Genomic DNA, 11,759 nt, shown 5'->3' with positions numbered 1-11,759 from the left:
CTCATTCCTCTTGTCACCTGCAGTGGGAGGTGTGGCCAAGGATAGCCGGGCTCTGATTGGCTGAGCAGGGAGGAGGCTTCTGTGATATCGTGATGCTGTGCAGATGCTCAGCAGCAGTGGTAGTCGAGAAAGACAGGCTGGCTGTATCCTCTCTCTCTCCCTCTTTCTCTCCCTCCCCCCTCTTTTTCATCTTTCCTTTCCCTTCACGCAGAAGCACGCATACACACACGTGCACTCCATCACACTGCAGCAGAAGGAAGAGGACACACCGTGAAGCTGTGAGGTACGACCAGGCCTCTCCTCATCCTCCTGTGAAAGACAGCCTGTCTCTCTCTCCTCTGCTCTCCTTCAAGGACTACCGCAACCACGCCTGGAAAAGGACTTACCACAGCACGACGGATCTACGGATCACTCACACACCTAGATTCTCTTTTCTTGTTGCCAGGCAGTGTTGGCTGAGCGTCAGGACCTGCGCTCGAGCATGTGTGTGTATGACAAGGTGCTTTTCTACAGCTGACTGAACTGTGGTTTATTCATCCCGTTTTTTCCTCCCTTTTCCCCGTCTGTACGTGGCATCCTCGTCGCTTGTTGCTCATCTTCCCCCTGACATAGCCGGACCGTATCCCAGGATGCCGTGCGGCAGGCCACTCTGCTAGGCCGCAGCAGCATGGGCAAAGCACCGGGGGGGTGGGACAGCACGGATTGGACGGCTCTGCTCCGGACGGGCGCGTTTACGCACTCCGCCGCTTCCGATGGGTGAGGACAGCGAGAACCCCAAAATCAATCACAGCTTCCTCCGAGACTATGTCACAGAAGGTATGTGCACACACCTGCATGAACACTCCCTCTTTGCTTAGAAGAGAAAAGCACGCCCCTTCCCATTATACACACTCACATACTCAACCGTAATTTGATCCTGCTCACCTCTCTGAGTCCTGAAAATAACCTTCATCTCAGTAGCTGAGCGGTAAGGTCTTCTAATTCAGCTGACTCAGACTTTGGTCACCTGGTCCCACCACACACCTATAATTGGGTTACAGCATGCATTAGTGAGACTGTTTTCATTCAATTATTGGGCGTTGTGAGCCGGCCAGAATAATGCATGTGCAAACAGATGCAAGACAGTCTTACATTTCATGCATTTGAATATGATTAAACTCATATTTGTTTGATTTTAAAGCATGTATTTTCATTTTTCAAACAAGCATTTGCATATTATTCCTAAAAGTGTCTTTTGCAGGCCTTACCGTAATCACGTTACAGAGCAGAATGATTCATCAGGAGCAGGCCAGGCTGTTTTAATTAGTTTCATCATCATTGTACTAGCAGAAGCAGTAGCATGACATGCTGTTTATCAACTATTAAGGATGTAAAATGTGAAGCCATTCGCCCAGACGAAGCTCTTGAATAGAAGTGTATGCGTAGACAAAACCACAGTTGTGCTGTGCTAGCACATGGCCATGAACTTCTATTACTTAAGGTAATTTGTACCGTAAAAGGCTTTTTTGGCTGGGAGTTTCATGCAAGAAAGTATTATGTAAAAGTATTAGCATTTAGCTCCAGTTATGCAGTAATTCTCCATATATTCCAATTCTGTATAAAAATGTTTATATTCTCTATGAAATTAGAAAATATATACTGTGTTTCACTTTCCACCTGCAGTTATTCACATCCCTAAAATGTGAACATGTAATCTTCCATTATAGAAAAGTAAAATGGTAGGGAAAAATATTGTTATTATTTTTCAAAGAATAATGCAATTTTATTTACACATGTGTGTGTGTGTGTGTGTGTGTGTGATTTTTTTTCACGGACAAAATTAACACAAACCTATTTCTTTCTTTCTTTGTAGCTGATGTCATTTCTACAGTGGAGTTTAACCAGACGGGGGATCTGCTGGCCACAGGGGATAAGGGGGGGCGAGTGGTCATCTTCCAGAGAGAAACAGAGGTAGGTCAAACTCAGAGCAAAGCACTGCAGTGGGGGATTGATAATTGGGGAATAAAGCAGTGTTTTTTTAAGTAGTGAAGTGAATATATGGTGAGCAGTTGGACTTTGGGGGAGGGGAAGCGCAAAGGTCATAATGATTAAAAAATGCTGTGCTGCCAAAAATATTACATACACTTTCAAAAAGCATTTTGTAGCTCTGTAGCATAGGGTGCTGAATATGCATGAGGTGATTTTAATTTCCATTGCCCAAAGAGCCTTATGACAGAATTTAAATTGATCCATTTAAAATACTTCTTAAAGACATGATATAGAGCAATCTGGCCTTCTTTGAACCAGTGAATTTTCCATGTATTAACCCAGATTTTAACCTAGATACTGAATAAAACACATTGTTTTTATGTGATAACTCACAGTGAAACCCACTTAAAGGGGTTTCACCCACTTAAAGATCAGACCCTCTTTTTTTTGCTCTTTTAAAGCACATTTAAACTTACAAACAATAATAGAGTTAGTTTAAAAAGGTAATGTCTTTTTTATATATCATATAGATTGTATAAACCAAACTTTGATTGCTAGAAAGTGTTTTTTTATTAAAGTAATATTATGATATACATTCAGCAATGTTTTATTTATGAAATCTCCACAAGACTCTTGTTCAGCAATGTTTTAAACATGAATTTATGTACATTTATGTACATAAGCATATGCATTTTAATCTGAAGAGCTGGGAGAATCGGGTGAGTATAATGTCTACAGCACGTTCCAGAGTCACGAACCGGACTTTGACTATCTGAAGAGTTTGGAAATTGAGGAGAAGATCAATAAGATCCGCTGGCTGCCACAGCAAAACGCTGCCCACTTCCTCCTCTCTACCAACGGTAATCACCCCACTTCCTGTCCATCAGGAGTTAATCTAGCCTCATATTTGTCAATCTAATCCTCCTAATTACATTACAAGAGGCTCATAATTTTAGGCCGAATATTAAAGGGCATTGTATTTATTTTGTGCAAGAAATCAGTACCAGATATTAGACTGAAATAGTTGGGCTGAATTGCATTTCACATTGCTACCATCTGTTAGTACCAATGAATCATAAGACATTTTTAATAGTAACATAAGCATGAACAATGCTTATCAAGACCACTTGCATTAAAAATGCCTTTCAAAGCCACAGAAAGATGTGTGGATGTTTTAGTATAGAAAGTCTAAGTTCTAAAAATGAATAGCTGGTAATTTCTAACATGTTTCAACAGATAAAACTATAAAGTTATGGAAGGTGAGCGAGAGAGACAAGCGGCCAGAGGGCTACAATCTGAAGGACGAAGAAGGGCGAATAAAGGACATCTCCACCGTGACCTCATTACGGGTATATCACAGTTGGCATATTCAATCCAGTGCAGAAAGAGGGTTTGATTTATTTGATTTGATTGATTGATTGATTTATAATTTGTTTTAGTCATTGATTTTTTCATGCTCTAAAAATATTAACGTACACAGTTCTAAATGGTCAATTAATGCATTGTGTGGTTAACTATTTTTGTATAATGACTGATAAATTGTATATTTGACAGCTGACATCATCAACCTGCTTGCAGTATCTATTTCCTCCATGAAGTATCTGTGCTTCTCATATAACTCCTTGGGCTATTTTTTTCTCACATGATGATAATATAAACTCAAATCTATATTCTATATTCAGATCTATATATATTTTTTTTTTTTCGGTAAGTAGTGGTGTAATAAACCAGATAATTTACATTTAGTTGGTCATTATCTCAAAATGTAAATTTTTTAGGGTGATGTGAGACGTGATCAGGGTGTGATAATACGATAACCTAAAAAAATGCAATTAAAACAGAAATCAAACAAATGAATGAAACAAATATGCACAATTTTGATCCCATAAAATGTTTGTTAACGAGTTATTATAGCTATTAGTTGTTGTATGTTACATAGTGTTACCCTAATTTTGAGTAGATGATCTAAAATAAAAGAAGACTTCTGATGCTTAATGTCATTTCCTTCGGTGCCGGTCCTGAAGCCCACTGACCTGATGGTTGAGGTGCGGCCGAGGAGAATCTTTGCCAACGGCCACACCTACCACGTCAACTCCATCTCAGTCAATAGCGATGGTGAGACATATCTGTCTGCTGATGATCTCAGGATCAACATGTGGCACCTGGATATCACAGACCGAAGCTTCAGTATCCTTTATGTCCATTCTTGAGCCTACAGACAAAATATAAGACAAAACAAAATGCAACCATTGTGACTCTTTAAACTGGCTTATATAAAATCAGATAATTGGGACAGAGGCATAAACGTTGCATGCTGTATAAAAATGGTTCTGTTCCTAAACTGATTGCTTTCGTTTCTTTGTGTTCTTGTGACTGGACTGAAGGCAGAGGGTTTTGTGTTCCAGATTGCGTAGCTGCTCTTCTTTTGAGCAAGGCTCTGACCTAGAAATAAAATTTCTATGGAAACATTTAAATAATTCAGCAAGGAAACACTCTTCTCTAAAACACATAATAGCTGCCTTCAGGAAAATTGTAGGTTGTGTGCATGTGATGTGTAGTGCTTACTGAATAAGATGTGTGTGGATGAACATGTATGTGTGCGTGTGAGTGCTCAGAATGATAATCATATAATTGTACAGTTTTACACCAATCAGGAAAGCTGATGATACATAGTGTATAAGGCCCCACTGTCATAATGTGCTTTTAGTTGTAGGCCTTATGTGATCTCTGGAACTAAAGTACCAGTAATAATAAAAGTAAATATAATAAAAGTGGTCAATATGACTCGTGATCTATATTTCAAGTCTTCTGATACCATACAATAGATGTGTGTGAGAAACAGACAAAAATGTAAGCTATTATTCACTGAAAATATTGACATCTGCATGAGTTCATGAAAGAATTAGGAGTCTCTAACAGAGAAGAGAGCTTTCAGAGCTGTAAATCAGAAACTCTCCTTGACCCCACCCCCTCTCAGACATTGTGGACATTAAGCCGGCTAATATGGAGGACCTGACGGAGGTAATAACAGCTGCAGAATTCCACCCACATCACTGCCAGCTGTTTGTATACAGCAGCAGTAAAGGCACGTTACGCCTCTGTGACATGAGAGAGTCGGCACTCTGTGACAAGCACTCCAAAAGTAAGTATATGCTTTTTTATGCTGTTTGTATACAGCAGCAGTAAAGGCACGTTACGCCTCTGAGTCAGTAAGTTTTTTTTTTAATAAATGAATACTTTTATTCAGCAAGGATGCATAAATTGATCCAAAGTTACAGTTAAGACATATATTATACAAGTTTACGAAATATATATATTTATGCAGTGTTTTTTTTTTTTTTACTTTCTTTTCATCAAAAGAATCTTGAAAAATAATGCATCACAGTGTCCAGAAAATATTAATGTCAAATGTTTCTTTAACACCAAATCAGCATATTAAAATGATTCTGAAGGATACTGAAAACTGGAGAAATGTCTGCTAGTGTTTGCAATAAAAGGAATTTGATATTTTTAATGTTTTTACTGTATTTTTGATCAAATAAATGCAGCCTTAGTGATAATAGGGGAATTCCTTGTTATTGTAAAAATTTATAAAATTTGAACAGTAGTGTATGAATTTTTGATTTTATTTTTGAAGCTTTTGTGGTAAACATGAATTTGTCTTGTAATAACGTTTTGTAATAATTAGAAGAGAAGACAATGCCTCTTGTGACAGATTAATCTATTCTCAAATCTTGTATTTAACTTCTTGAGTTTCTTTATGCCCTTCTTTACTAGAACCTGTTGTAAGTAGCTTAGTTACGTACACACAGAAGATCAGCTGTGCTAGCTGCTGGGGAAATGAGCACTGTAGCAGATGTAGTGAGAATTACACTTACAGCTGCAGTAATAGACAATCAGACCACAGTGTTAAAGATGTTTCATTGCTGTCATTAACTGTAAAACCATTGAAACGGTTTCCCAGCACACTCAGACTTTCAAGTGAATCTGACCTCAGTTTATTTGTGATCATTTTGATTCTTTGATGTGATTATGTGTTAAGTTTTTGTATGTGTTCGAGTCTCGGGCCGGCAGGTAATTGTGGGTGGGGGGAGTGCATGTACAGTTCTCTCTCCACCTTCAATACCACGACTTAGGTGCCTTGAGCAAGGCATCGAACCCCCAATTCCCCGGGCGCCGCAGCATAAAAATGGCTGCCCACTGCTCCGGGTGTGTGTTCACAGTGTGTATGTGTGTTTAGTGCACTTCGGATGGGTTAAATGCAGAGCACGAATTCTGAGTATGGGTCACCATACTTGGCTGTATGTCACGTCACTTTTTTTCACTTTTTTTCACTTTGTTTTTTTTTCTTTTTTTTTTTCTTTTCACTTTCACTTTTGAATCTGTATCTTTTCTCCCCTTTTTATGGAAGCAGATTAGTCTCAAATATAATTCACGCCAAAAACACGATTCACACATGCGTAGACAATTTCACATGCATGAAACCTAATTCATGTACACACAAAAAAACATTCACGTGCGTGGAAAAAAAAATATATTCACAAAAAGCAATTCACATGCGCAAAATAAAATTATATATTCATAAAATACATTTCACAAATGCAAAAACACAATTCGTAGATATACAACTGTAAACAAAACCTTTGAATGTTTAAAATGTACGAGTGTCTGAATGTACAAATCGTCATTTACTACGAATCCACGATTTGTGTGTGGTGTTTTTGAGACTTCTTCCTGGCAGAGCTCTCTTCCCACGTGTGGGTCTGTCGTGCTCTTTAGCCAATCAGATGCGAGCTTACCATTCAACCAATCATATCATTTGCATTCAAGGAGAGTAGTTTTGCACATGTTCAGATGAAGTCACAATAATGGCAAATCCTTTGTTTGAGTCTGCGCGTCAGAAACGGAAGTGCTAAAAAAATCTAAAAAATGGAGCTTCACACTGTCTCAATTGAGTTCCAACTGGGTCCCTGTGTCCATTTCTTCTACTGTCTATGGGATTACTGATGTAAAGGCTTAATTTCCGTTCTTAATTAATCATATTGCACACAGCAGGTGCGCAGAATCGTGCGCTCCTTGAATGCACTCTCAGTGCTTATGATATGATTGGGTTGAATGGGTAAGCTTGCATCTGATTGGCTAAAGAGTACGACACGACCCACAGAGAGCTGCCAGGAAAGTCAAAAACACACACACACAAATCCGAGTGGATTCGTAGTAAATGACGATTTGTACATTCAGACACTCGTACATTTTAAACATTCAAACAGTGTATATCTAAGATTGTGTGTTTCATTTGTGAAATGTATCATATAACTATATAATTTTATTTTGCGCATGTCAATTGCTTTTTGTGAATATATATTTTTTTTTTCACGCACGTGAATTTTTTTTGTGTGTACGTGAATTAGGTTTCATGCATGTGAAATTGTCTACGCATGTATGAATCATGTTTTTTGCGTGAATTATATTTGAGACTAATCTGCTTCCATACCTTTTAGTCTTTGAGGAGCCAGAGGACCCAGGCAATCGATCTTTCTTCTCTGAGATCATCTCGTCAGTTTCTGATGTTAAGTTCAGCCATAGTGGACGCTATCTGCTCACCAGAGACTACTTGACTGTCAAAGTATGGGACCTCAACATGGAGAAGGGCCCAGTGGAGACCTACCAGGTGGGCAACTTGCAGGTCTTCGTAAACAATACCATAAACATATTATATTTATACCATAATATATATGCTAGGCTAAACTATTTCTGGCTGATTTGAATTTTTTTTTCCTTGTGCAGTAAGACACTTTTTATACTTATATTCTAGTGAATCAGTTCAACCTAAATGGTCCTCGCCTGTGAGGTGTTGGAAAGTTAGTGTTATTTATATACTATTATAGTATTTATTAAATTAATGTTTAGTACTTTTGTTATAAGCTTTTGTCATTTTTATTGTATTTCTTTAATATTTGTATTTAGCTTTAGTCTTATTTTTAGTAATTTTAACACTTCAGCTTAAATTGATTTTATTTCTGTTAGTTGTCAAGGCAACATTTCTAATCTGATATTTAAATGTAATTTTATTTCAACTTTATTTCGATTAACAAAAACATTTTTTAATTTTAATTTAATTTGTAATTTTACTTAGCAATACCAACACTGATAGAAGTTGATAGACAGTTAATGTAAATGAACTGATTCAATAAATAATTAACTGATTTGAGTCTTCTTTATTGTTATAGCAAATATTTAGTCATATTCTGTTGTGCATCACTGTTATTTAAATAAAGGTGTATTCTTGTTTTTAGTATAAATATATATGAACATTTCCTTGTGTGTCAGGTGCATGAGTACCTAAGAAGCAAACTCTGCTCTTTGTATGAAAACGACTGCATCTTTGACAAGTTTGAGTGCGTCTGGAACAGCACAGACAGGTAAACATTTCTGAGGCCTTGAAAAATCATATCTTATGCAATATACAGTAGGCTTATTTCCTGTTTTATACTCATACACTGTTTCTCTCCTTTCCTACTTTCTCTCTCATATTTCCATTATGGTCTTTACTCTTTTGATTTGCTCATTTGTTCCTCTTCTAAACTCTTTTTCACTCCGCATACCCATTCTGGTTTATACCCATCATGCTTACCGTACCCCCTTCATGTAATCATGACAGGAGCGTATAACAGTTTTTTCCGGATGTTTGATCGTGAGACCGGTCGTGGTGTAACCCTCGAGGCATGGCGTGAGAACAGTAAACCGCGTGCCGTGCTGCGGACTCGCCGCGTTTACACCGGGGGCCGGCGTCGCCGGGGTGACGTGGGAGTGGACAGTCTGGACTTCACTAAAAAAATTCTGCACATGGCTTGGCACCCGGCTGAAAACATCATCGCCATCGCAGCCACTAACAACCTCTATATCTTTCAGGACAGGGTCAATGCAGAAAACCAGTGACAAGAGACATGTAACAGGGTAATGCAGTAATGCTCTTCACAGGGCCACACACACCAACATGCATTTAAATCATGCACATGTATTAAATTTATCCTTTAAAACAAATATTATTAATCCTGTGAAGATGGACGTAGTTGCCAGACTATGCAGATGGACTGTGCAGTTAAGCCGTTCCAGGAGAGCAGTTATATATAGCTAGTGACTTTAACTGATAACTGTTTGGTTAATTACACCAACAAGAATGTTGCCAGTGAGCTACGGAAAGTGGAATTTATGATTGGCATCACAGTCAGCCAATCCTGGATTGCTTTGATATGTGATGGATGGTGTTGCCGGCCAATCCCTGACTGCGCTGATCTGTGATTGATGGCTATTTGGATAAAGGCCGATGCCTTTGGGCTGTAGACCAGGAATGAGACCGCTCCACTCCTCTGTGCCAGGCTGCCATGGAGACAGGTTACTCAGTTGCCATGGTAACAAGAGTACTCTGAGCAGTCTTCCTATCACGTGCTTCCCAAAAACCTATCCCACAATGCATCTGCTACACGAGCACTCATTTTACTTCACATTGAATCAACCATTTGTGGAGACTTGATTGCCTATATGACCAAATCACTACATCTCGCACTTGGAGAAGGTTTAAATTCCAGTACTTGTCTGGTGTATTCTATCAGAAGGATTGAACCACTACTTCATCAGACCACTGTCTTAACCTGGTTACACCTCATGATGGGTTATATTTACACCTGTATGGTAAGAAAAGTATTGGTCTGTCTCTCAAAAAAAAAAAAAAAAAAGAGAAGAATGAGGGTGTATTACACTGCTAACATGTTTTCAAAAAAGCCTCCTTGTGCACTGTGCATGGAAACTGACATGAGTCAGGAAGTCAGGATCAAACTCTGATCTGGTTTCTGGTTATGCAGAGTTCTGGGCTCTCATTGTGAAGCACTGCCTTTTTATTTATGAATGTAGCTACTATACTGATCGCTCAAGAGGAAATTTAAACAGTCATGTAGGAAGTATAGATGAAAAAAATTAGTGACACAGGCTACAAAACAGTGCAGAAAGACATGGAAATCAGTTGGTTCATTTAAAGGATATTTTGGCATCAAATCAGGCAAATTATTTACCACAAACAATAATTCTGACACATTCCTCTATTTGTTTAATTTTAAAAAATCTGTAGAAAAAAAGTACTTTCAGTGGAAGTCTGTGGGACATTGGGAGGGTTTAAAAGCAAAATTTTGCACACACTTTTATATTAGGCTTCCTCGTATATTCAGATTTTACAAAATTGTAGGAATGCTGGTTCTTAAAATACAGTTAAATTAGAACAAAAATATCTTGATTTTTAGTTGTGCTCATTTTATTTTTGAATTTGTAGGAATGTTTGTTGTTTTTTAGTTGTGCTCATTTTATTTTTTTGTGGCTATTTATTTTATTTTATTTTTATTTTTATTTTTTTTCATTTTTTTTTTCTTTCTTGCTTTGCTAATGCTCCCTGGGCTTCCATTTTAAGTGCATGAACATAGTTGAGGATGTGTCAAAATTGCGTTTTGTCACAACATGATGTCTTGTATTGAATTTGTAACATTCCAATATGTACCAGTGGATAAATCATTTCTACACTGTTTTCTGTGACCACACAGGTGTACATGTAACTCTCTATCCACTGTAGAAAGAACATGGTGAGTTATTTTTCATTTAAGGTGCCATTCACCTTCTGAGTGAGTGACTGCTTGTTTGGTGTAGATGTGGTAATGAATTGTTGGGTGTCTGTGTAGATTGTGACACAAAGGTCAGTGATTGTTTTTGCTATATGAACAAGGCTGAATGAATGTATCTGTCAACACACATGCTTTTAATGAATCCATTTTTAAAGTGTTATGATGTAAACGGGGTACTCTCAAACTGATGAGCGAGCTTGCTTACTTGCTTTTCTCATTTTTGTCCCGCTTCTGTCTTTTCCGGTGGTCATGTGTTTCCGTCCCATTTTTCTAGTACTCTTTGCTCTATACATATACTGAGGCTGTGCCTCTTACAATCAGTTCCTCCACTCTTACTTTTACATTTGTAGTTCATTCACATCATTTTTGTACCCTAAGACAATGACTGCTTTTTTACACAGTTCCTCTTTCTCTCTCACTCTTTCGTTCTCTTACATCCTGTTACCATGGCGATAGGCCTTCTGCCATTATGCATTCTATCATGCGTTCCTCTCAGACCTGCAGTAAAACACACACACACTCACATTCACAATGCAACCAGGGAATAATAGATTGAGTTTTTCAGGTCACACACACTCATTCTCTCTCTCACTCTCACTCACACACACACATGCACACACAAACAGGCCTATACATGCAAGCATACACACAAAAACGCATGTTTATCATTATCCAGTGGTACTAATGTGTATATCTATGATGCCTAAACATATTATATTGACACTTAATGGAAAAATAAAAGAGGCAAACGGAGGAATGTGGTTAAATTAATATGACCTCTGTATACCAGCTAAGATTATACAGGTTTTTTTTGTCATAGTGTTGTTTCACAGTCTCTCTGTCTGCTTCTGGTATTTAACACACACACACACACACACACACACACACACACACACACACAAACACACACACACACACACAGAGAGAGAGAGACATCTGATATGCTTATAGTGAACTTACTGCATGCAACTATGCAGCATCAGACCTTAGAAGGACAATAATTGTGAAAGGCACTTTAATCCATTTTAATATTTTCACAAAAATAAAGGCACTGTAAACAGGTTTTACATCCAGTTGTCATATAACCTCTCACTAAAACATCTGTGTGAAGAGATGGTTTTTTCA

The 11,759-nt window shown here is 38.0% G+C and overlaps 2 protein-coding genes across 2 annotated transcripts; both read left to right on the top strand.

Annotated features, from left to right (window-relative positions):
* Nucleotides 1–2,665: 2,665 nt before the first annotated feature.
* LOC122146593 (serine/threonine-protein phosphatase 2A 55 kDa regulatory subunit B beta isoform-like) lies at nucleotides 2,666–3,613 on the top strand (the record flags this gene model as incomplete). Its single annotated transcript, XM_042766228.1, has 2 exons — nucleotides 2,666–2,828; nucleotides 3,205–3,613. Coding segments are annotated over 2 exons (345 nt in total), but the record flags the coding sequence as incomplete, so codon positions are not given.
* Nucleotides 3,614–3,946: 333 nt separating this feature from the next.
* Nucleotides 3,947–9,805, top strand: LOC109078080 (serine/threonine-protein phosphatase 2A 55 kDa regulatory subunit B gamma isoform-like). Its single transcript, XM_042722659.1, has 5 exons — nucleotides 3,947–4,155; nucleotides 4,946–5,110; nucleotides 7,470–7,639; nucleotides 8,299–8,390; nucleotides 8,616–9,805. Exons 1-5 carry the CDS (start codon nucleotides 3,963–3,965, stop codon nucleotides 8,905–8,907), a joined length of 912 nt encoding a protein of 303 aa, XP_042578593.1. The 5' UTR covers nucleotides 3,947–3,962; the 3' UTR covers nucleotides 8,908–9,805.
* Nucleotides 9,806–11,759: the final 1,954 nt, after the last annotated feature.

Source organism: Cyprinus carpio, chromosome A1 (assembly GCF_018340385.1).
Source record: "Cyprinus carpio isolate SPL01 chromosome A1, ASM1834038v1, whole genome shotgun sequence".
Classification (NCBI taxonomy): Eukaryota; Metazoa; Chordata; class Actinopteri; order Cypriniformes; family Cyprinidae; genus Cyprinus; species Cyprinus carpio.
This window is presented reverse-complemented; position numbering and strand designations above follow the sequence as displayed.

Bases quoted from the DNA above. Each gene is read 5' to 3' on its own strand.
- LOC109078080 (XM_042722659.1), top strand. From the start codon at position 3,963: ATGTCATTTCCTTCGGTGCCGGTCCTGAAGCCCACTGACCTGATGGTT. The intron at 4,156-4,945 runs GTATCCTTTATG...ACCCCCTCTCAG, and splicing joins TATCACAGACCGAAGCTTCA to ACATTGTGGACATTAAGCCG. The intron at 7,640-8,298 runs GTGGGCAACTTG...CTTGTGTGTCAG, and splicing joins GCCCAGTGGAGACCTACCAG to GTGCATGAGTACCTAAGAAG.